General features: G+C 37.2%; 2 protein-coding genes across 2 annotated transcripts in view; both read right to left on the bottom strand.

The window, feature by feature from the left end:
- LOC139939311 (spondin-1-like) overlaps positions 1-3,579 on the bottom strand; it is a 43,247-nt gene extending 39,668 nt beyond the window's left edge. The window contains exon 1 of the mRNA XM_071935088.1: positions 3,270-3,579. Within this exon, the coding sequence (XP_071791189.1) occupies positions 3,270-3,558 (289 nt within the window). The 5' untranslated portion in view covers positions 3,559-3,579. The remainder of the gene's footprint in view (positions 1-3,269) is intronic.
- Positions 3,580-9,622: 6,043 nt separating this feature from the next.
- LOC139939312 (galactosylceramide sulfotransferase-like) lies at positions 9,623-24,837 on the bottom strand. Its single transcript, XM_071935089.1, has 5 exons — positions 24,443-24,837; positions 21,991-22,139; positions 16,289-16,364; positions 13,095-13,599; positions 9,623-12,723 (listed from the first exon to the last, which is right to left on the bottom strand). Exons 2-5 carry the CDS (start codon positions 22,134-22,136, stop codon positions 11,957-11,959), a joined length of 1,494 nt encoding a protein of 497 aa, XP_071791190.1. The 5' UTR covers positions 22,137-22,139; positions 24,443-24,837; the 3' UTR covers positions 9,623-11,956.
- Positions 24,838-26,652: the final 1,815 nt, after the last annotated feature.

Here is a 26,652-nt window from a genome sequence, read left to right as displayed (position 1 = left end):
GCTTCCTCTGAAGTAACGTAGTTTTCGAGAAAGAAGTAATTTTCCACGAATCTGATTTCGAGACCTCAGATTTAGAATTTGAGGTCTCAAAATCAAGCATCTGAAAGCACACAACTTTGTGACAAGGGTGTTTTTTCTTTCATTATTATCTCGCAACTTTGATGACCAATTGAGCTCAAATTTTCACAGGTTTGTTATTCTATGCATATGTTGAGATACAACAAGTGAGAAGACAGGTTATTGACAAATTACCAATAGTGTCCAGTGTCTTTAAAACAGAGGTCTGGGTATCCAACATGCTTTGTTTGTTTGTTTGTTTGTTTGTTTGTTTGTTTGTTTGTTTGTTGTTGTTTTACTTTTAACAATTTTTAGGTCTGATACTTAATGGAGTCAGCGAAGGTAGTTGCCTCAATGCCAAAAGGTGGTCATATTGCCTTGGTGCCCTTGAAATTCTCTGTGCACAGTAGAAATTGACAATTTGCTCAGAATATACATGTAGGGTGCCCTTTACCAAGAATAAATGCCTTGGTGCCCTTACCCCTTTTTCAACAACTAAGCATACCAGCCTGCAAAGGTACCACTTACCGCCCATGTGCTCACAGGATGGGCCACCGAGCAACCTTCTTTTGACCTCTAGCCGAGGAGGCCAAACTCAAATGACCTCAAATGTTAATTTGTTCTTCGAAAATCAATATACTACTTTTACAATCCCTTTTGCCTCCAACCTCCATGCTCCAAATAGTTTGATTCATCAAAGAACTCTGAAAATCTTGACAGTTCTACCTCCATGGTTCTACACGAATGTAAAGCAAAATCCTTGATGAGATAATCTTGGTGGTCAGTGTATTATTTCCTATTCAAAGACTATTATGACAACATGTCAAGTAGACCAATTGTAGTTTTCCTTGTCAACAACAAAGGCAATCCCATGCGAATTGAGCATGCAAGGTTAATGTAAACATCAACTCTTAAACCTCATAAACACTGGACTACTACCTAATTTTGACCTACATTGAAGGCACTGGTCACCTTTGGTAATTGTCAAAGACCAGTATTCTCACTTGGTGTATCTCAACATACGCATAAAATACCAAACCTGTGAAAATTTGGGCTCAGTTGGTCGTCGAATTTGCAAGAGAATAATTAAATTAAAGGCAGTCGACACTATTGGTAATTACAATTACTCAAAGTAATTAGCATAAAACCTTTCTTGGTGACGAGTAATGGGGAACAGGTTGATGGTATAAAACATCATGAAAAACGGCTCCCTCTGAAGTGCCATAGAGTTCGAGAAAGAAGTAGTTTTCTACGAATTTGATTTTGAGACCTCAGATTTAGAACTTGAGGTCTCGAAATCAACCATCTAAACGCACACAACTTCATGTGACAAGGGTGTTTTTTCTTTCATTATTATCTCGCAAGTTCGATGACCGATTGAGCTCAAATTTTCACAGGTTTGTTATTTTATGTATATGTTGAGATACACCAACTGTGAAGGCTAGTCTTTGACATACCAATAGTGTCCACTGCCTTTAAAGCCATTATACACTTTCGGTAAACAGTATTGTCCCAGTCCCACATTTCGTGTATCACAACTTATACAAAATAACAAACCTGTGAAAATTTAGGTTCAATCGGTCATCAGAGTCGGGAGAAAATAACGGGAAAACCCAATCTTGTTTCAGCGCGTTACGCCGTGTCATAACATGTGTTTAAAATAAATCCGTAATCTTGCTAACGAGAATTTATATTGTTTTAGTGTTTTCTCAAAAAGTAAAGCATTTCATGGAACAATATTTCAAGAGAAGTCTTTCACCATTACCTTCTGTAAACCCTGTAAATTATTTGTAAAACTGTGAACTTGTTTTTTTTTTCCTGTACCGAAAGTGTATAATGGCTTTAAAAACTACCTTGTTGTGTTACTTTGTGTGCTTTCAGATGCATTAATAAAAGGCTTCAGCTGAAGTACTTTATTATTTGAGTGAGAAATTACCTCTGACTCAAAAACAACGTTACTTTAGAGGGAGCCGTTTCTCACAATGTTGTATACTATCAACAGCTCTCTCCATTGCTTTACCAAGTCAGTTTTTATGCTGACAATTATTTTAAGTAAAATTATCACCATAAACGGTAACTAGTGCCTTAAGGGAGATAAAAGACAAGTGGCAGCCGGATGTATCACATGGCCATTTTTGCCAGGAAACCACAGTAGCTGAAGGAATTGAAATTCCGGAAAGTATCTCACACGTGTCTCATCTTTTTTCTTGGCTACGAAGATGTGGACTAATATATCATTTTACTTTTTAGTAAGTAAGTGTCAGCTACTCATGCAAGTACACACAGTAAAAGTAAGCCGGTACTGGCAAATACACTACATCGAGTACTTTTAAAAAGGCATTAAGTGCCCAAAAATAGAAATAAAATTTCTTACAAACTGTTAAAGGAACACGTTGCCTTGGATCGGACGAGTTGGTAAAAACAAAAGCGTTTTTAACCGTTTTTTATATAATGCATATGGTTGAAAAGATGTTTTAAAAGTAGCATACAATGATCCACACAAGTTTGCTTCGAAATTGCGTGGTTTTCCTTCTACTGTGCGAACTATCACCGTCGGCCATTTATGGGAGTCAAAATTTTGACCCCCATAAATGGCCGACGTGTTAGTCGACGAGGTAAAAGGAAAACCACGCAATTTCGAGGCATGTTTGTGTGGATCATTGTATTCTACTCTTACAACATCTTTCTACCCATATGCATTTTATAAAAAAACGGTTACAAACGTTTTTCAAAGACCAACTCGACCGATCCAAGGCAACGTGTTCCTTTAAAAAGATGTTGGATAACTTTCCGTATGGCGCCACCACCTTTTCACTCATTTTTACAAAAAGGGATATATCAATCAGGTAAATTAGATACTATATTATTTTATTTCGAATGAAAAAGTGGTGGCGCCATACGGAAACTTTTCCAAGATGTTCAATAAATGATATTTATTTATTAACAATTAAAAAACAAAATTAACTTTGCAAATATTCAACATCCACTTTGAAAATGTGGAACCGAAGCTTAGAAGGGGGGTTGGTGGCTACAGTACTACATACTACTTCTATAAACTATATTATAAGGCTTCCCCGTAGTTTCTACAAGTAGGTGGCTACCAGCTCTTTATTTTAACAAACGGCAAGTACACCCCCATGGACTATGCATTCTCATCCCACATGATCCCACCATAGACTCACCACACGCACTGACCATGGACCACTACTTACCCAAGTACTCCTGCCCCGGAACATAAAACGCTGGATGTCCCGAAATGGCAATCCGATACCCGTTGTCACCGGGCCGTTTAGGCACCGAAAAATCTCCTGGTTCCCTGGAACATCCCTGTCTCTGTGATCCAAAGGAGCCTGCCAAGAATGTGTGGAGGTACAAAGTAACAAGTAGGAGTATTTGGGCGAAATTTTGGCCCATTCTGAAGCCGAAGAAAGTCTTCAGTGTTTGTTGTTGATAAATCTTCCACGCACAGTACTGTGTAGCTACTACACGTCCATACACCATGCAATAATAATACGAGCAAAAAGTACACAATCGATTGCCGAAGTTTTCGTTCGGTTCGGAGCTTTAATTGACTGCAGTTACGACGACTGTTTCATGAAGGAATTTACCTATTACCTAGCGGTTATGTTAGAGAGCGCCCTCGCTTGGACGATGCTCTGAGTCACCATTCACTGAAAAGTTATCAAGAATTCGCAGTGAATGATTCAGTGCGAATTCTTGATAACTTTTGAAATTGATACCATTTTGAGTGGTTTCTTTTAAACTTATTCTTGCCCTTCTAATAAGTTCTAGATGGGAAAATCGTAGACCTATCGAAAGTTTCAATCCATTGCCACTTAAATTACAAATACCAGTTAAATTACAAATAAAATCTCCACTAATTTGTTTGACCTCTGTAGCTACGGGTCGCCCCTGAAGAAAGTTCCAGGTCCGAGAATTGACCCAGATCAGTTTTGGTCTGATCATTCCTCAAAAACATGTTCCAGATTTTAGAAATCAATCTAGTTTTGTGAAGCTAGCAATTAAAAAGTTTATAAATTCCAGATATTTGTTTGCAATATAACGCACATTTTGTCATGTTTGTAGTCCAAGGGATACAAAAATATATCCCCTCCTCTTTCTTTGCTTGGTTTGAGCAGCAAAGGAAGGATGTCTATCCCTTCCTCTTTTCGGCAGGTTTGAGGAGCAAGGGATTGAAAATTCTCTCCCCTCCTCTTTTCTGCTGGATCTGAGGAACAAGGTATAGAAAATTCTATCCCCTCATCTTTTTGGCTGGGCTTGAGGTTGGCCTAAATTATATCAATTCGAACCACAATATTAAACTTTTATTTTTGTCAGCTTTCCCATTAGTGAAGTACATAATTGTTAATAAAAAGGTGTGCGTATCTTTTTTTTATATGAAATGATGCAGCCATAAGTATGAGTACGCAATTTGGAAAATTTGTTTGCTAACAAAAATGAATAAAATAAAAAAAGGTAAAACAATTTGAAATAGGTTCACCAGGTTCTAACTTTGTGCCTCAAGCAATAATTATTTTATGACGAAAAAAGGCACGATATTAACATTTTAGAGACATAAAAAAAAAAACATTGTGTATTTTTTTTAAAGGCAGTGGACACTATTAGTAATTGTCAAAGACAGTTGGTGTATCTCATCATATGCATAAAATAACAAACCTGTGAAAATTTGAGCTCAATCGGCCATTGAAGTTGCGAGATATTAATGCAAGAAAAAAAATCCTTGTCACACGAAGTTGTGTGCGTTTAGATGGTTTATTTCGAGACCTCAAGTTCTTAAATCTGAGGTCTCGAAATCAAATTCGTGGAAAATCACTTCTTTCTCGAAAACTATGGCACTTCAGAGGGAGCCGTATCTCACAATGTTTTATACCATCAACCTCTCCCCATAACTCGTCAGCAAGAAAGGTTTTATGCTGATAATTGTTTTGAGTAATTACTAATAGTGTCCACTCCCTTTAAATGTGAAATGTGAAAAAGTGTAGTTTAATGTGAACCTGTTCTACCAAGATTGCCCAGTAGCTATAGAGACAGTTTGAATCCTATATTTTGGCAGCGGGTACCTCAGCAATATAATAGATGTTAAATTTGTGTAGCAATATTTATTTGATTCAGTATCTATCAATAACACACATGGCTTATTCAGGAAATGTTAGAATCCATAACCTTTATTGCTTTTAATAAAAATGTCAAAGAATAGAAAACATAAAGTGTTATTCTTGACATGATGTTTGGTTTGAGAACTAATAATTTATCTACAATTTAATAATCATTATCTTTATACCAATAGAGAAAAAAGGATAGAAAATAAGTACATAAACTATGGCCCATTTCAAAGGTGGTATTATTATTAAATGATTGGTTTTTCGAAGAGTATATTAAAGGAACACGTTGCCTTGGATCGGACGAGTTGGTCTACGAAAAGCGTTTGAAACCGTTTGTTATGAAATGTATATGGTTAGAAAGATGTTTTAAAAGTAGAATACAATGATCCACACAAGTATCACTCAAAATTGCACCTGTTTCATTTTACGTCGCGAACTAACACGGTCGGCCATTTATGGGAGTCAAATTTTTGACTCCCATAAATGGCCGACCGTGTTTTTCGACGAGGTAAAACGAAAACCACGCAATTTCGAGGCATATTTGTGTAGGTCATTGTATTCTACTTTTACAACATCTTTCTAACCATACCGATTTTATAACAAACGGTTACAGAACGCTTTTCAAAGACCAACTCGACCGATCCAAGGCAACGTGTTCCTTTAATTTCAAACCGGTAGTCTGCATTGAGTTGATGGTTACACACCTGTGTTCTAACACTCCTTCTGTATTTTCCTAAACCATGAGGAGAATTTCGGAACAAAGTGCTGTTTGAACATAGGGTTGTCGGAATTAAGGGCAGTCACAGATTTGAAAGCAGCAATTGAAATAAGCAGCTGTGATTTTTTAGTCTTTCCTTGTCAACATTGACATTGACAGCATCAGACCAGAGTATTTTATGGAGGATTGGTACTTAACAAAAAGTGAACTTTTGGGTTAAAACTTAAAAAAAAAACAAATAGATAAATACATCATAATGGACAAAATGAAAACGTTGACATTGACAGCATGAGACAGGAGTATTTCATACTGAAGGATTGGTACTTGTATGAACTTAATAATAGACCTTGATCATGCTGCCTCCATCTTGATCATGTTCCTCGTATTGAATAACAATAATTAATACTAAAAATCATTTTGCAAACAGGAAACAGACTATTTTGTTCTTCCAGCCTTTGTTTGGTAACACTGATATCAATGGGAGAATTTCAAGATGGCTGCACCATGGTAACGGTATAAACCTTGATCATGCTGCCTCCTTTTTGGTCATGTTCCTCGTATTGAATAGCAATATTTAATGCTAATAGTCATTTTGCAAGTAGGAACCAGACTATTTTGCTCTTCCAGCCTCAGTGTCGTAAAATTGATATCAATGGGAGAATTTCAAGATGGCTGCACCATGACAACAGTCTATAGGCAGTATCAAAAAAACCTTCTGTTGGGATGAAAGTGGCCATAATGTAGGAATGCTTACATCAATGAAACACTTAGCATTCCTGGTTTGTATCAAAGGTATAATAGTATCATTCTATCTATGGGTTAATTTCTATGGCACACACACACACAAGCTCACAGACGCCATGTTATGGGGACAGGTACGGTACTTGAATGGAATAACGTCATTATTCAATACGAGCTTTCGTATTAAAACTTAGAAAGCAACATAAATAAAAACCCAGTACGTTTGTACTTTGACTGTGCATTGCAATTGAGAAATCCAAAGAGGAATGCAAACCCATAAATGGACGAAGTGAAAAAGTCTAACATCATGCATAGAGAACCTTCACGAAAATTCAGCCGATATACTTTTTGGACGAAATTCAAAACTATTTAAATACAGTTATTTTAAATGTCACACACAGAAAAGAAAATATATAAAAAAAACATCCAAAAAAATACATGCAATTATACAAATCTATAAAATTTCTTTAGTTCATTGACATCCATTAAAGGAACACGTTGCCTTGGATCGGACGAGTTGGTCAAAACAAAAGCGTTTTTAACCGTTTTTTATAAAATGCATATGGTTGGAAAGATGTTTTAAAAGTAGAATACAATGATCCACACAAGTTTGCCTCGAAATTGCGTGGTTTTCCTTCTACTGTGCGAACTAACATGGTCGGCCATTTATGGGAGTCAAAATTTTGACCCCCATAAATGGCCGACGTGTTTAGTCGACGAGGTAAAAGGAAAACCACGCAATTTCGAGGCATGTTTGTGTGGATTATTGTATTCTACTTTTACAACAGCTTTCTACCCATATGCATTTTATAAAAAACGGTTACAAAGGCTTTTCAAAGACCAACTCGACCGATCCAAGGCAACGTGTTCCTTTAATAGTCTGTGTATACAAATTTGTGCATTATAAAAAGCACCTTCTATACTACCTTTGCATTAAATCATAAAATAAAACCACATCAAAGAGTGGTTTGATAAAGGCAGTGGACACTATTGGTAATTACTAAACATAATTATCAGCATTCAAAATAACTTGGTAACAAGCAATGGAGAGTCGTTGATAGTATCAAACATTGTTAGAAACGGCTCCCTCTGAAATAACGTAGTTTTTAAGAAATAGGTAATTTCTCAATCAAAAGACTTCAGACCTGAAGCCCTAATTTTAGGCATCTGAAAGCACACCTATTTTTGCAACAGGAATGTTTTTTTCTTTCATTATTCTCTTGCAACTTTGGTGATGAATTTAGTCAAAATTTTCACAGGTTTGTTAGTTTATGGATATTATTTTAAGATACACTAGGGAGCTGGTCTTTGGGAATTTTTTACCAGGGTGTCCAGTGCCTTTAACTAAAAAATCTCTCATAATAATTGTTTGAATCTATAGAGTTACATATAATACACAAGAGGGAGTACAAAACCATGTTACATGGCACACCAGAAAGAATTTCTGGCCCTTTAGAAAATGGTACTGACCAATGGCAGGTCCCAAGCACAAGTTCACAAAACCCACATTTTGCATCTGGACATCTGTATGTAATTTGCTCATAGGAATTTGAACCCAAAGTGGATACACAGTTAAGTTTGAGTAATAAAAAGTGCTCACTGGTGTTGTCTAGTGAACCTTAGCTCTAAAATATTAGTAAAGTAAAAATATCCCATTTCAATAAAACCCTGGTCTATATTCCTTACTTCAATGGACTGGTTAACATAAAGGCAGTGGACTCTATTGGTAATTACTCAAAATAAATATTAGCATGAAACCTTTCTTGGTGACGAGTAATGGGGAGAGGTTGATAGTATGAAAGATTATGAGAAACGGCTCCCTCTTAAGTGCCATAGAGGTAATTTTCCACGAATTTGATTTAGAGACTTCAGATTTAGAACTTGAGGTCTCGAAATCAACCATCTAAATGCACAAAACTTTGTGTGACAGGGCCCTGGTGGTTTTTTTCTTCTTTCAATATTATCTCGCAAGTTCGATTACCGATTGAGGTAAAATTTTCACAGGTTTGTTATTTTATGCATATGTTGAGATACACCAACTGTAAAGGCTAGTCTTAGACAATTACCAATAGTGTCCACTGCCTTTAACATACCCATCACCTCACTCTCTACATCTTTTTATAAATTGTTACTTTTGGGTGCAGCATTTTTCAGATTTCTCGTTTTCTAAATTGGTTTCTTGAGTTTTTTGTTCCACAAAAATTAGATTTTGCAGAATGCTTTAAAAAAAACGTGTCTATGTGCTCTTTTTTGCCATCTATTTGATTTTACAGTTCATTCATTATTACTTTTTCTTTTAAATTCGGTGGGTTTAGTTGTTTTGTATTGCAATCAAGACTCTTCATAAAAAATAAATGAGTTAAAAAAATTAGCAAGTGGGCTGCACCAGTCAACTTTTGTAATAAACCAGAAATGAAACTACATGAACATAGTAAAGCCCTGTTCATACTTCCTGCGAATGCAAAGCGCATGTTGACGTCACAAATTCACAATAAATAATTTGCTGCAGTTGAACTCTGCTTAACTCACATACGAATATAACTGCGAAAGGAGAGTTGTGACATCAAATTCACATATTTGTTTCGCATTCGCATAAAGAATGAAAAAAAAAACAGGCTAAGGATTGCATTTTGGCAGAATTAAAAATATATATATATACATACATGGTAAATTGCCTCTTAAAGGAACACGTTGCCTTGGATCGGACGAGTTGGTAAAAACAAAAGCGTTTTTAACCGTTTTTATGAAATGCATATGGTTGGAAAGATGTTTTAAAAGTAGAATACAATTATCCACACAAGTTTGCCTCGAAATTGCGTGGTTTTCCTTCTACTGTGCGAACTAACATGGTCGGCCATTTATGGGAGTCAAAATTTTGACCCCCATAAATGGCCGACGTGTTAGTCGACAAGGTAAAAGGAAAACCACGCAATTTCGAGGCATGTTTGTGTGGATCATTGTATTCTACTTTTACAACATCTTTCTACCCATGCATTTTATAAAAAACGGTTACAAACGCTTTTCAAAGACCAACTCGACCGATCCAAGGCAACGTGTTCCTTTAAGAATTGTGTGACTCTCCACATAGCACAAACGCAAACCTAAAGAATACACCGTTCTTTCCCATGTCGTAACTTTTCCTCATTCATGACATTCACAGGCAAAGAATGATATATGAAAAAGAATAACATTCTCAGCAGATAAGCTCCACAAAAAAGTAAATTATGAAGTTGGGAAAAGAAGAATTGTCACTTGTAAACAAACATTAAATTGTAATTGTGAAATAAAGTGTATTATAAACAAGCATTAAATAATAATTATGAAATATAGCACCAGTATCTGTCAATGAGACACCAATAGTACGCACTGACTGGCCCTGTCAGTTTTCCATTCAATCAATCACTTAAAGACAAATTGTACCGTTGGTTTTTGAACTGTTTGATTGTTTTAATCTCTATATGAATGTATTATGTAAAGTAAACATAACCTGTGAGTCATGCAATAGCAACAACTTGGAAGCACATTGGCGCTTTTTTATAATACCGTTATATTACAACAAGATATTGCTATGAAAATTTTAATTAAAGCCATTGGATACTTTCGGTAAACACTATTGTCTAAAGGCCCACACTTTGTTTATCACAACTTATACATAAAATAACAAACCTGTGCAAATTTAGGCTCAATCGGTCACATGTCGCCGTGTCATGACGTAATTCTTGATATCGAGAATTGATGATTGTTTAAATGTTTTCTCAAAGAGTAAAGCATTTCATGGAATGGTATTTCGAGAGAAGTCTTTCACCATTACCTTCTGTAAACCCTGTAAGTTATTTGTAATTCTGTGAACCTTTTTAATTTCTGTTCCGAAAGTGTATAATGGCTTTAAACTGTATTGAAACTGTATTGCTTGAACCTCATCGAGTGTAAGTTGCCTACAGCCAGAAAAATTGACATCATACTTCATTTGTCTATTATATAGTATTACCCTTAAGTTAAACCAACATTTTAAAACTATCTACACAAAAGTTGGAATCATTTTCAAATCTAAACGAAAAACAGGAAGAACAAGTATTCGGCAGTAACCTGAACAAACAAATTCATTTTAAAGTTGACATGGATTTTGCAAGGAGTTCATTGTATCAATATTGAAGTGTTTGAATAATTTAGCACACAAGATGGCATTTCAAAGTAGATTATAACAGCACAACAAAGGAATAACAATATATGAATAAATATATTACAAAATAAAGCACACTACAATTTTGTTGAGATATTTTCAAAGCAAATGCGACAATATATTGTAAAATGTAAGAAAAATATAAATACAAAACTTCAAACCAAAATATGGTGTTTGACTAAATAAATACCCAAACCTGGGAGTCATGCACCAGCACTGATTTATAAAGTAAATAAAAAGCACACAAACTCAAATGAGCTTTGCGGTACCAAGATAATCTTCAAAAAAAGAAAAGGAAAATAATCGTTCTGTCATAAAACAAACTCGGTTTCGAAATCGGGGAGCCATCAGTTCGCCCGAGAGCAGTGATCTCGCGAGACCACTATCTCAGCGCAGGGGGCCGATTTAACGACTTGTTCACAAGTCTAAAAAAGAACTGAAGACAATCAACAATGGGGCAGCCATGGTTTTTTACCAATTCTAATTAAGCAGATTATGAACCGAAGGGTTGACAAAGTGAAATCTTCTCTTTTGTTGTGTAGAATAAAACACTTGTACTTGCAGTTATTCCATAGAAAATGAACCCAAGCAATTAAAAGCAGTGGACACTATTGGTAATTATTAAAAAAAAATTATTATCATAAAACCCCACTTGGTAACAAGTAATGGGAGCTGTTGATAGTACAAAACATTGCGAGTAACGGCTCCCTCTGAAGTAACGTGGCTATCGAGAAAGAAATAATTTGAATTAGAGACCTCAGAATTAGATTTTGAGTACAAGCATCTGAAAGCACACAACTTCATGTGACAAAGGGTGTTTTTTCTTTCATTACTATCTCACAACTTTGGCAACCAATTGAGCTCATATTTTCATTTATGCATGTTGAGATACACCAAGTGAGAAGACTGGTCCAGGGCTGTATGCTTCGTTTTTGAAAGGGCAAGGGCACCAAGGCAATTTCTCTTTGGCAAAGGGCACCCTATGAGGAAATTGTCAATTTCTACTGGAGCATTTCAAGGGCACCAGGGCAATGACAAGGGGCAACGGAGGCAATTGCCTCTGTTGCCTCCGTGAAGTATCAGGCCTGCTGGTCTTTGACAATTACCAATAGTGTCCAGTGTCTTTTAAAAAAATTTTTAATGCATATAATATCTTTTCTTTTGTATGTTACGAACCAGGTCTGTGTATGGTAGCTCTGTCCTTGCCATTCTAACACACATTTTATCGTTCATCGCTTCCGGTCTTAATTTAAAGCTGTCGATACCGATTCCTGCTGGGTGCCACACTTTGTTGTCGTTATTCACAACCTGAGAAATGCAGTGTTTTGAGAAGAAGTCTTTCCTCATCTTCAGCTGCGCGACCTCTTCCCTCATCCTGTCCTCTCCAAACTCTCTGACCTTCCTCCAGAAGGTCTTGTTGAATGTCTCGTATAGTTTCACGTCTCCGTAGTTCCACTTCTTGATTTTGTCAGCCACGCTCGCCGACACCGTCTTCACGGATGACTTGCTGCGAGCGTTGAGTTTGAAAAACACAATATCATCGATCTCCCAGCACATGAGGTGTCTGAACAGAATGAGGGATTCTTCAAAGTGCTCCGTCATCATGACGAGATCAAACTGCATTTCCAACTCCTCTATCTTTGCCTCGATTTTTCTTACATCCCCAAGGTCTGCTTTGGGTAGGCCAAAGTTATAAATCATGGGACTCCTGGCGTGAAGAAGGCCACCGTCTCCCATCTTATAGTACTGTTCTGGTCTCTCTAGAAAGAGTTCCAACCCATGGCTAGAGGGAAGATGGTACATGGACGCCATGTGCTGATAGGTGAAGGTGGATTCAAACATCGTGACTGGATCTCTAAGAATACTGACGTAAACAGCATTGGCTGGCATCACTGCTTTCATAGCTACGTTATCAAACAGACAATGCAGAAAAACACTGAATTATTTAAACACCACAATTACACAAAGCCTCCTTCAAAAAAAAAAAAATTCTCCCATTATGTAACTTAGTTGTGATTCTGTCATCATCTTGGTTTAAATCAGTCATCGTGGCCGTCTTGTGGTTCTTGCATTGTTTGTTTGTTTGTTTGTTTGTTTGTTTGTTGGGGTGTTGGTTGGTTGATTTGTTTGTTTGTTTGTTTGTTAGTTTGTTTGTTTTTAATGGGGCATGCTTCTATACAGTTTCAGTATTTTTAAATCAAATTTTTAAACAAGTTTGTATGGAAATAAATGTTGATTGATCAATTGACACATTACAAATATGAATGATACCTACCAGTCTCATCAAACATTGTGTGATGACATAAGATGTTATACTCCTTCACTGGAAATTCTATCATCCATTTCCTTGAGAAATGCGAGTGACCCAAGTAGTTTCCCGCAGGCGGGAGCACAAAGTCCAAGCTGTGCTCTTCCCCATAACGCAGCAAAATATTCTGCACTGTGCTGCTACTGCACTTGTGCATTTTAAAGAAGACGATATTTTTACGCGGGGTGCAGTCTCTGGTGCTGGACCCTTTTGACAGAGTGGTAGGGCCCTGTGCTGATTGTCTTCTGGTTGACCCCTGGAATGTTACACTGCCAGCATGGGGGTTTCTTGTTGTTGGTTTTGTAAAGTCCACAAGGGGTGAAAACTTGGCAGTGTGTCTGTTGTTATCCACTACAGAGGAAGAATCTCTCAGTGAGGCTGTTGATTTACTGGCATTCACATTGATGTCAAACAAGTCATCCTTTGGAACTTTCTCTTTCAGGGTAAACAGATCCAAATAGGAACTTTGATTCTGGGGAAAAAAAGTGTGAGAGAGAAGAAAAGTTAACAAAGAAAACCTTAGTGACACAATTCAATTGGCTTTGTTTACAATTCCTTGTATTTCTCAACTCAAAAGCTATGTACATGACATAATGTTCAGTCCAAACTTCTTTTAGTCAGTGTCTTAAACGGACAGTGCAGGCCTGACACTCCACAGAGACAACGAAGGTGATTGCCTCTATGCCCCCTGTGGTATGGTCATTGCCTTAATGCACTTGAAATGCTACAGTAGAAATTAACAATTTCCTCATAGGGTGGCCCTCAACAAGGAAAAGTGCCTTGGTGCCCTTAGCCTTTCAAAATCGAAGCATACAGGCCAGACAGTGTACTTTTGGTAATTACTGACTCTACAACTGTTAAAGGCAGTGGACACTATTGGTAATTGTCAAAGACTAGCCTTCTCAGTTTATGTATCTCAACATGTGCATAAAATAACAAACATGTGAAAATTTGAGCCCAATCGGTCATCAAACTTGCGAGATAATAATGAAAGAAAAAAACACCCTTGTCACACGAAGTTGTGTGCGTTTAGATGGTTGATTTCGAGACCTCAAGTTCTAAACCTGAGGTTTCGAAATCAATTCTTTCTTGAAAACTATGGCACTTCAGAGGGAGCCATTTCTCACAATGTTTTATACCATCAACCTCTCCCCATTACTCATCACCAAGTAAGGTTTTATGCTAATAAGTACTTTGAGTAATTCCCAATAGTGTCCACTGCCTTTAATGACCACAATAACATACTTGGTAAAAAACACTAACTTTTGTCAATAATGAAACATAGATAGTTGTTAGAAACGACTCCTTTGATGTTATTAATTTTTAGAAACGACTCCTTTGACGTTATTCATTTTTAGAGGAGAGACCATTTTCCCCACAAAAATTAAACTTGGGCATCTGAAAGCACGCAATTATATGCAACAAGGGTGTTTTTTCATTGATTATTTTCTCCCATGACCAATTGAGCACAAATTTTCACAAGTTTGTTATTTCAAGCATTTGCTAGGATACTGGTCTTTGGCAATACCAAAGTATACCCCCCTTTTCGAAATGTAACTTTGTATCAGAACTTTTAAAAAGGGCACCAGTCACACCACAGCAAAAGCACAGGGTACCACAGCAACAGACCTTGTTATCATGCTGCCTCCATTTTGGTCAAGTTCCCCGTATCAAATAACAAATGAGTGCTAATAATCATCTTGCAATTAGGAACCAGACTATTTTGTTCTGCCAGCCTCCGTTTGGTAACATTGATATGAATGGGAGAAATTCAAGATGGCTGCACCGTGATAAAGCTCTACTGCTGTGGGTGTCATGAGTTATTTTAAGGCCTGCATGTCCGCAGGAAAATACGGTACATAACGTGTACATGGAAATTAAGAGACGGCGGCCGGGCCATTGCAATCTCTTCCTTCCTTTCCAGATTCCCAGGGCCCTGTGTTACAATATGCAGATTACTTTGTTATAATACTTAAAGGCACTGGACACTACTGGTATTTACTCAAAATAATTGTTAGCATAAAAACTTACTTGGTAACAAGTAATGGAGAGCTTTTGATAAAACATTGTGAGAATTGGCTTCCTCTGAAGTGATGTTGTTTATTTTTTTAGGAAGAAGTAATTTAGCTCAAATTTTCACAGGCTTGTTGTTGTTTGCATATGCTGAGATACATGTACACCAAGTGAGAAAACTGGTCTTTGATAGTTACCAATGGTGTCCAGAGCCTTTAAGACTTTGCTTTATCTTGTTTACTTGTGTTGAGATAAACAAACAGTGCACCATTAAGGCTTTGGGTGGCTTACATGTAAGTGGACACTTGGTGTTTATGCCACCTGCTCTTAGAGTCAATCTTGAGCACAAAGTCCACATTTTAGAGAGAAAAAAATTGGTCTATTCTCGCTGTATATTATGGTTGAAATGGTCTTTATAAATGACATTTAGTTTATTTGAAAACAAGCAATCCTGACAATAACCAGTTAGTAATTCACTTTTTCATCATATGAAATCAGGGTTTTTTTGGAGGGGAGGGGGCTCTACAGTAAACAAAACTTGGGGTGATGATATTGCTATTAACAATTGTTACGAGGACCCTGCAGGGCTCGTCAACAAAACATGCTTCAAATGCGCATACACATTTTTCATTCATATACTATAGCCATTTTCACAACAGCGTTATTTCCCAAAAAATAAACTCCTGGGAAAATCCCAGGAGTTTTTAACCCCACCGCCTCCACAGCAACCATTCTCACTATCCCAATTTGAGAACGGTTGCTATTTCCCAGGAATATACACAGTCGTTTCACACTTATGATCAAACCGCAGAAGATGTGGTAAACATGTCAGCCACAGTAGACACAAAAGTGTGGGTAAGTTAAACCCTCTTTTGTTCGAACTTTGTGCTTTTCCCCAAGAAAAACGTTTTACCTTGGGGTAAACTCCCTATTTGTACCTCCATGCTTAACCCTAACCCTGAGCAGGGTAAATTATTTCCTGGGAAAAAGCTGTTTCCCAGGAAATTCCCTGGATTTTATTTTGTAGTATGAAAAGATCAACTAAAGGTCCCAGGAATTTCCTGAGGAAATAACTTTAGTGTGAAAAAGGGCTTATATCGCTCAGGCAATAGCCAGTTTTTTGGATGACCAGTTCCAAACAACAATACCTTTGCTTCTCCAGTGTGAATGTTCATATACTCCTCAATTTTGGCTCTGTGGCCTGATGCCGATCGAATGATAGAGCTGATGAAAGAAAGAGAAACATTACACAATCATTATTTGTTAAAAATTCTTCTAAGCAAGAGACTAACTTAGTGCCAGAAAACCCTTGCACAACTTGTCTTTGACCCCGTTCCAACTGGGCGATCCAAAGAGAAATAAGCTCCAGTGGGAACGCGAGGGCGATCAGGATCTGACTGTGCAATTTGATCCTCCTCAGGAGTAGGATTGAGCAGGATCTGATCGCCCTTGTAGATTAATGGGCGATCAAAAGTCTAGTGGGAACGCAATGGGCGATCAGACCCCGCAATTTGCTAGCAAAACAGTGTTCTTTTGAACCCACTTCCGTTCCCAAAAAGGGGGATCAATGCGCGATAATTAATCTTGCTGCGGGATCCCGATCTCGCAATTGTGGATCCTGTGGGAACGCCGTCTTAGAAGCATAAGTTTTCAAGTTAAATAGGCCCAAAATTACGTATATTTTTAATATTGATTTACTTCACAATATAATCTATACAGTGAAAAACAAAGTAACACCCATAGAGTTATATATAAGAACTAGAGGGCGCACTTGCCTATATACGCGCCCCGGCATGCGCCCAGGCGGCCATTTTCTAAGTTGACAAAACTGGCATCTCACAGCTTGTGTTTGTGCGGCCATTTTTTAAGTTGAACAAACAGCATCGCGTGAGCGTTCAATAAAAAAACCTCAAACGTGTATTTCATATTCAACGCGCGTACAGAATGACGCGCTTGTCATCTTGCGGTCCCGTGGCGTTTGTGCACGAAGCATCACTCGTGCGCCCTCTAGTTCTTATATATAACTCTATGGTAACACCTCAAATGATACAGGTATTTTAGGTCATAGGTCTCCAACATCAGTAGTTTTCAATAGTTGTTCCTGGATTAAACAACCTCGTAGATTATTCAGCAATGAAATTGGCAAGCTCATAAAACTTTGTACAACAGTTTTTATTTTGATATTATGATGCTTCTGCTCTCTCATAAAATGTTGCAGATTCTTCCGCCTTCCGACAGAATTCCATCTTTTCGACTTTGAAAATAAGGGGACAAGATCATCAAAAAATGATATACATGTATATATTATACATACATGTATATATTATACTTTTTTTTTCATTATCAAAAAATAAAATAAAAATTATTTCTTTTGACCTACCCACCCATAATTTTTGTTTTAAATTGGTAATTTTATAATCCAGACAACTACACGATGTCTTCAACATAGTCAAAACATAATGAACAAAATGACATCACTTATAGTCTATTACTGAAACCATTCACCCTCATACAATCCCTAAAGCCAGATCGTTGGAATCTTAATAATACTATGCTTCCATTTTAGTCAAGCATGAATGACTGCATCTCACCTTGGGTATCTACCTTAAAGACACTGAACACTATTGGTAAATGTCAAAGACCAGTCTTCTCACTTGCTGTATCTCAACATTATGCACAAAATAACAAACCTGTGAAAATTTGAGCTCGATCGGTCATCGAAGTTGCGAAATAATAATAAAACAAACAACACCCTTGTCATACGAAGTTGTGTGCTTTCAGATGCTTGATTTCCAGACCTCAAATTCTAAATTTAAGGTCTCTAAATCAAATTTGTTGAAAATTACTTCTTTTTTGAAAAAATACTTCACTTCATCAGAGGGAGCCGTTTCTCACAATGTTGATCTCTCCCCATTACTTCCCCGTTACCAAGTAAGGTTTTATGCTAAAAAATATTTTGAGTAATTCCCAATAGTGTCCACTGCCTTTACGCATGAATGACTGCACCTCACCTTGGGTATTTTCCTTAAAGACTAAAGGATCATGATGATTAAGTGTTGGATAATTTACACCAATAAATTCCACTAGACACCATCACGCATACAATATTTAATGGGATGAGGCTCCTCCTCAAGAGGTTTGAGAGCCATCAAAGACTCTGCCTTGTGGCTCTGAAATTGATTGCCTCTTTGAAGGCACTGGACGCTATTGGTAAATTACTGAAAATAATTGTTCGCATAACAACTTACTTGATAACGAGCAATGGAGTGATGTTGATAGTACAGGTGTATAATACATTGTGAGAAACGGCTCCCTCTAAAGTAATGATGTTTTTTTTAAAAGAGGTAATTTCTCACACAAAAGGCTTCAGCTGAAGCCTTTTATTACATGTATTTATCTGAAAGCACACAGAGTTGTGCAACACGGAGGTTTTTTTTTTTATTATTCTCTTGCAACTTCAATGACAAAGTTTGTCAAAAATTTTCACAGGTTTGTTATTTTATGCATATAATGTTCGGATACACCAAGTGAGAATACTGGTCTTTGACAATATTTCATGTCCGGTGCCTTTAAAGGTGTAGTATGGGATAAGTTAAAGTAAATTCCGAAGGACAACATTCCACTGAATCTAAAGTGACAGAAATACTATCAAAGTCAAGGCACTGTATATTTTTGGTAATTGTCAAATAATCCACACTTGTTATCTCAACATTGCATAAAATGACAAATTGTGAATATTTGGGCTTAACTGGTTGAAATGAAATAAAAAAACACCCTTGTAGCTGTTGCATATCAGATGCATGAGAAAGACTTAATACCTAAAGCCTTTATCAGGTTTAAGTTTGCAGGTGAAAAACGACGAAGCCCATGAAGGTCCGGACCTCCGACAATGTAGCAATGTTGGACAAGGTTTTACAAGTGACCCTGACAATTTTTGGAGTGTCCAGGATTTTTGGAGTGTCCAGCCTTGGACACTTCAAAAATTGGTGTCCTTTCACATGAGGTACATTTTGTAAGATTTTACAACCATGCTACAATGTTTTGCTCTCGTGTGTAAACTACATTTCTTCAAAGGGGTAGTTTCTGACAATTTTTGAAAAATATCAGCTCCCCAGTGCTCTTTACCAAGTAAGTTTTTTATTGTCATAGATTTGTTGACTAATTTACAAAAGGTGCACCCTCCCTTTAAATGCATTAGACACTATTGGTAATTGTCAAAGACTAGCCTTCACAGTTGGTATATCTCAACATATGCATAAAATAACAAACATGTGAAAATTTGAGCCCAATCGGTCATCAAACTTGCGAGATAATAATGAAAGAAAAAAACACCCTTGTCACACGAAGTTGTGTGCGTTTAGATGGTTGATTTCGAGACCTCAATTTCTAAATCTGAGGTCTCGAAATCAAATTCGTGGAAAATTACTTCTTTCTCGAAAACTATGGCACTTCAGAGGGAGCCGTTTCTCACAATGTTTTATACCATCAACCTCTCCCTATTACTCATCACCAAGAAAGGTTTTATGCTAATAATTATTTTGAGTAATTACCAGTAGTGTCCACTGCCTTTAAATCACTTAGTTTGACTGCCACATCTATCTGAACAAGCATGATATGAATGTATAATATCTAAAACCTGTCACAAAATCACATGACAAACCATGAACAGTTTGATTTTCCCACTAAAATCAGTCATCAAATTTGGTGAAATTTGTGTTTATGGAATTTATTAATGGACAACTAGAGGATGGGAATGAATTTTTTCTGGCACAGTTTGGTCCATTGTTGTTTCAAAATCTAATTCTGAGGTCTCAAAATCAAATTAGTGAAAAATTACTTCTTTCTCGAAAACTACGTCACTTCATAGGTAGCTGTTTCTCACAATGTTTTATATTATCAACTTCTCCCCATAACTCATTTTATGCTAATAATTATTTTGAGTAATTACCAAAAGTGTCCACTGCCTTTAAAAGCGCTGCATTTGAGGGGGGTTTTTCTCTAGAAGCTTGGTGCAGTCTGAATACAAGAGCAGGTGCAACGACACTTCAACTTGGCACCTCTTAACATGATTGATATTGTGTGCTCCATCCTCATTGCCAAAAACCCATCCTATTGTTGATCCCCAAGAGATTTCCATGTCACAAATTAATGATGGAACTACAGGAGGGGGAGGAGGGTTGTTCATTTACAAATTACCAAATTGCCTGGTTTTATTCATCTGTGATGAATTAAAACAGGTACACATGACTACCACACCATATTCTTATTATAATAATAATCAATTTTTTCCTAACTTTATCACAGCCCAAAGGGCGTATAAAAGCGCTTGTGACATTATTACCCCTGGTCACTTGGCCATATATTTCATTCCTTTTACCGTCTCAAACAGGCGCATGTTACTGCGCTCTAAGCCTGACCTAATCCTGACCTATAATGACCCTATTTCAAAATGGCCTTTTATTTTATTTAGGTCAATATATTGAAGTCGGCTCATAAAAACTATACGGTTTTCATTTTAGTCAAAATTGCCTTTAACAAAACAACAAGAACTTTACATATTGGTGTTGTAAGCCGCCTGGAATCTGCAAGGAAAAGATCTGAATATCCATTCAAAAGCCACAAAATCTGGTGTCACAAATCACGCGTGGCAAAAAGTGAACTCATGATCTTGTGAATCTTTTACTGTGCTTGAAATTGAGCCCCGACCTGTGTCAAATAAAACAGTTTCCAATGATGTCACATTCACTGCATCTGCCACTATATGCTTATCGTCCATTTGATTCATGGTGAACACCAAACAGTGCCTTGTGTACAGTTCCCCTGGCAACACTTCCTGTAGAGGTTCCCTTTGAAAATCAGGGATGACAGATTTCACATTTGTGTCTGAATTCAGACCGTTTTACAGCTTTTCTTCTTGAAATAAAGAAATAGTGACCTTTCATTACTCCCAGGTTCACTTATTACCAGTTCAGGTGACCTTATCCACTCTTAAGGCCCGGTCACACAGGCCCCGATAAGGAGAACGAAAACGAGTATGATAAAAATGCACGCTCGCGATTGGTTGAATTGCTCCACGCGGAATACACCCACGCTCATTCAACCAATCGAGGGCGTGCATTTTTATCGTTCTCGTTATCGTTCTCGTTATCGGTGGCCTGTGTGACCGGGCCTTTAGTCTTAATTACTTCACATCAACATGTTTGGACTAGATAAGATTGGTATGCATATACTGGCCCACTGATGAGCAATTGTTATGTTGGCCAACAGTTCAATTTCAATTTTTGGGAAGAGAACTTTTTGGAAGAGTTGGGAGGGTTAACCTTTATTGCTTTGTCCTTCCCATGGGAGGTAAAGGTCCTATGTTTATTACTATTAAATGAAGGATCCTTGCTCACTGACACAAAACCCATCACTATGTATACAAAAAAACTAAATATTTTAACAGTTTCAACTCTGGTTATGGTGGTTTGCCTGATCCTTTGTATTTATAAATCATTTCAAAAAAAGAGCAGGATGGAGAAATAGACGTTCACTATTAACCTAATTGCCAGTAAATATGTGTATAATAGTTTCTTCCTAAGTTTGGAATATGCCTGCAAGTAACCAGTGGAAGTGTCGTGGCCAGCGGTTAAGAACACCAAATTCAAACTCTGGTGTTTCTGATCAGCAGAGAAGGGGTTCGCCCCGGTGTTCCTGGTTGTGGCTGCTAAATGCGCCGTCTGGGTGTCAGAATTCATCACTTAAATAGCCTATCTTTCTGAAAGTTTGTATATACTCAGCGCCTTGAGTACTTTATTTGGTAGATGCATGTGCTATATAAGACTTCAATATTATTATTATAACCACTCACCTTGAAGCTATGTGGTATCTATCGGCATGAGTTTTGAGGTCAGTGAACCCATAATATACGTAGCTGAACATGACGAAGGATGCAATGCCCAAACCAACGGACAACACCTTCCTCCATGAGAACCCTTGCAGTTTTGAATCTGACATTTTCTTCAAGAAACAAAAAATGGAATGAAATAAAAAGGTAAAGGTAAATGAAACTACTCCTTGACAAGTACTATACATGTACACTGTTTTATACCAAGAAGTTTGAAAACAAATTGGAAGATTGATTGACATGTTGGTTCATATTGATGATTAGTAGGCCAACACTATGTATTTTCACATGATAAAATAAAATTAAATTTGTATTATTTTCAATTCAACAATTATATTGCAAAAAAAACACCATAAAAACTGTTGTTGAAAAAAAAAAACCAGTAAAACAGTACCCTAGACACACACAGACATTAAAAGTGCACAAAGGGTGCAGCAAATAAACTTCCATAGAAAACAATACTAAAAAATATAATAATAATAATAAATAATAATAATAAGACTTGTAATGCGCACATATCCACCCTGCTGGGTGTTCAAGGCGCAGTAAACCAAAACAAAACAAAACAAAAACACAACACAAAGAAAAACAGACACAACAAAATTAGTCATTGAAAACCTGTGACATAAGATAAGTTTTGAGAAGAGACTTGAAATATGTTAAAAGACTTTAAAAAATAAATGAAATTCATCTGTTGGTTTCGAATAATGATAGACTATCAAAACACAATTCAGACATAACAAAATAAGACAATTTAGATCTTTTTGTTTTACCTCATTACTTGGCACAGTCCATAGGATATAAATGCTAACAAGCAAAAGTTAAAGTCACCTGGAAGTGGTATTTTGTCAAAATAAAGCTTTTGTCACTTATGTGTTTTGATGAGTGGAATGTAAATAAACAGTTAACTAGGGTTCTAAAAAATTATTTCTTATCTTATTTACAAATTTAAGAGTAGACCCCGACCCGAGAGGACGCTGTTCGTGACGTCAATCGAGGTGCGATATTTGAAGAGAAAATGCTGCACAGCGCTGAAAAAGACGTCTGAGCAGACCACTAGGCACTCTTGCTCTTGTGAGTCTGACTAGCCATGCAGACTGACCCCATCTTTAGTTGTTTTGCTGCATCCAGCAGCAATACAATTGGTCGGCAATGCCAGAAAATGCAAGAATGTTTTTTTTTTTCGAAACGTACAGACTCATGACTTGAGAAACTCCCACAACATTCACTTGCCCGTAATGAGAACTCAGAGATATTAAATGTCTAGTGTTCCAGCATTAGTGAGACTGTATAATTATAATAAACGGTGATTTCATCAACAAGTATCTTTACCAGTTGGGTATATAGTTTTATCAAATATTTATCAAATTTAATCAAATTTTTATCAAATTTAATCAAATTGTTATCATTTTTTGTGCATTCATGCCTACAGCTTTTCTTCTCTTTTTTAAGTCAGAGTATGTTGTTTTTTGTAATTTGTAACAATAATGAATGTAAACACGCCAATTTAAGTCTTTTTAACTTCTGTTGTGTATTTGTTTTGTGATATTTTTAATGAACCTTAATGATTTTTTTTTTAATTTGAATTTTTACTGTCTGGCTGAGTTAATGTTTGTTGTGTGTAGGTTTTTGTTTAGTCTGTAGATGATCTTGCCATATCTTGCCAAGTTCCCTTGTTGAGAAGATCATAGAAACAAGCAAACAAACAAACAAAGAAACAAACAAGCAAATGAACGAACAAACAAACAAACAAACAAACAAACAAACAAACAAACAGTGAATACAGTGAGTAACTCAGTCAGTCAGTAGAATTAGAAACGTGATTTTATTGCACAAAACTGCTCAGTCAAGTCACGACACACTAATTTATTTACGAATGAAGACTGAGACTAGACAGAGTACAAAGTAATCAATGCCTGAATAAATTATACATTTGCTTGGCGAAACTACAGTACTTGACCCAGTAACTGAGGTGCTGGGGTACTCCTTTTTTCCTAAATTTATCAGTATCGGGCCTGACCGATAATGAAAAAAATTGAAAAAAAGGAGTACAGCACCCCAGTTACTGGGTCTACTCATGGAGTAACAAATTAGATTTATTCCTCCATGGTCTACTAGACTACAGGGATTCCGACTACAGTACAGAATAACACTAATACATAGAAGTTTTATCATGGAGGTAGAAATATACAGGTACATTCCGACTATATTTCCCTTTCTTTAGCTTTCAATAAAGAAGGGTTTTACTCTTAATCTTATTCCTATTTATGCCTGCCTCCAATGTCATGATGAATGTGATCTGTGGATGGTTGGGAACATTAATTGTTAGACCTACTGGTACTACTGCACTTCAATATTAAACTTTACATTTTGCACGTTGTTTTCACAAATTCAAGACTCTTTTCTCTTCACCTACCTCTATGATGTGTTTCTCGGCAGTACGCTATGTAGATTTTGGCCAGCACAGTGACCGAGTTGACCAACAGGAGACACCGGGCCAGGCATACACACACAGATAGGGCAGCAACAACAAGCCCGTCAAGATGGCCTTCGGCCGGCTCCTTAGCAAAATAAAGTCAAGTAGGAGGATCTCAACAATCGACGACGGATCAATAGTGTCAGTTCGATTCTCACACAGACCGGGCTCAACAGGACACCTTTCTTGAACAAAACTATAACAGGACTCAACATAGACTTATTGACCCTCACGTCAATTCACATTGTTGAGGCGAAATTGTCAGGCTTTTGCCCACCATTTTGTGAACCAACGTGACACAATTTGAGGTGACCTGAGTGCACACATCCGCAAGTTGGGACGATCATCGCTTTAGTGTGATACCCGTCCACGAATTGCACTGCCACAAAGAGAAAAGCAGTCCAGATTAGTACTTTACTTCCTCGAAGATGCAGACGGCTGTTATATGTTACACGTATTCAGTTGACACTGCATCTTGGATAAACATCTTTCTGGGATAATTAGAATACGCAAACATTTTTTGTTTATCCTCTAAACAGTCGGCTTTAGGTACCGATTTTGGGACGTATTTATTAGCTTTAGGGCTTAACATGGAGAGAGGAAAGATAGTGCTATTGAACAGGAAGATAAAAAGCGATGGGAAAATCTTTAAACACGAGATAATAGTTTGCGAGCACACGCAGCGTCATCATGTGTTAAAGCCATTGGACACATTTCGGTGAACAGTATTGTCCCAAAGGCGCACACTTCGTGTATCACAACTTTATATATATAAAATAACAAACCTGTGATAATTTAGGCTCAATCGGTCATCGGAGTCGGGAGAAAATAACGGGAAAACCCACCTTTGTTTCCGCACGTTTCGCCGTGTCATGGCATGTGTTTACTATAATCCGTAATTCTCGTTGTCGAGAATTCAAAAAGTAAATCATTTCATAGCCCCACTTTAGTATGTGGCCATCCTTGGCCACACAAGTGGGGCTAAGCATTTCATGGAATAATATTTCAAGAGAAGTCTTTTACCACTACCTTCTGTAAAACATGTAAGTTATTTGTAAATCTGTGAACTTTTTTTTTCTGTTCCGAAAGTGTATAATGGCTCCTTAGAAGTAGTTGTAGTCGTAGCCATTAGCCGTAGCAAATCTAGCGGTTCCTTTTTAGATGTTGTTTTACAGACAGGTATATTCACAAATAGTCCTCACAGCATGACAACTGAATTTCAACTAATAGACTCTAGATCAAAAGATAAAACTACATCACTTGAAAGGACATTAGGAATTAGGAAGAAAATGGCTATTCTTAACTCTACCCTCGGGGTCGTTCATTTTCTTTGAGAAAAAATACAACGCTTGAAATCGGACTTATTCATGCATAAAATAACCAATATCAATATAAATGGGTAAGCGGCTTTATTGTGCGGCTGTCACAAATGCGTACCTTACGGCGAAATGACTATACAACTGCGTCTGCCTGGTTGAATACAAAAGCTTTTACAGTGAGTGCATTATACAATGAGAAGTTTGTCAGCCATTAAATGGCAAACAAACTTCTCTTTGTGATTGTTGCGCCGGGCTGGGCGGTAAATTTAATGCACCACGTGCCGTCGACAAATCCTATTCTATGGCAGGTGCCCGCCACATGGAAAGACGTTTCTACTCACTGCCTTGGTAGAGCAAGGAACCTTCGGATTTCATTTTATTCAGATATTAATGTCAACTCCAACAGAAAACAATTAAAGAATCATTATAACAATATTATACGGAACTGTACAAGGGGAAAAGCATGGAAGTAGTTTGACCTCCTGCGATTTAATGTTGATTACGGACATAATTTTGTCAGGATCTCAACATGTCGGATGCATCGATGGCACCTCCAGAGAGCTCTGGAGGTGCCATTCGACAGGTGAGATTCTGACAAAAATTATCTGTTGTGCGATAGAGCATGGAGGTAGAAATATATAGAGTCATTTCCCCCCCCCCCCCATTTTTCCCCTTCAAGTTGGTTAATGTTGGTGTATGTTCACCCCACCTGACCGTGTATCAGCCCCAGCCAGAATACAGAACTAGGTAGGCCTATCATTATCAAAAGGTTATAAAGTTTTGGTTTAGTGTGTGCGCTGTGCGTTTCCCACATAATCCGCATAGCCTAAT

Source organism: Asterias amurensis, chromosome 7 (assembly GCF_032118995.1).
Source record: "Asterias amurensis chromosome 7, ASM3211899v1".
Classification (NCBI taxonomy): Eukaryota; Metazoa; Echinodermata; class Asteroidea; order Forcipulatida; family Asteriidae; genus Asterias; species Asterias amurensis.
This window is presented reverse-complemented; position numbering and strand designations above follow the sequence as displayed.

Bases quoted from the DNA above. Each gene is read 5' to 3' on its own strand.
- LOC139939312 (XM_071935089.1), bottom strand. From the start codon at position 22,136: ATGTCAGATTCAAAACTGCAAGGGTTCTCATGGAGGAAGGTGTTGTCC. The intron at 16,365-21,990 runs GTGAGTGGTTAT...TTCTTTCATCAG, and splicing joins AGATACCACATAGCTTCAAG to CTCTATCATTCGATCGGCAT. The intron at 13,600-16,288 runs GTATTGTTGTTT...TTTTTTCCCCAG, and splicing joins TTCACACTGGAGAAGCAAAG to AATCAAAGTTCCTATTTGGA.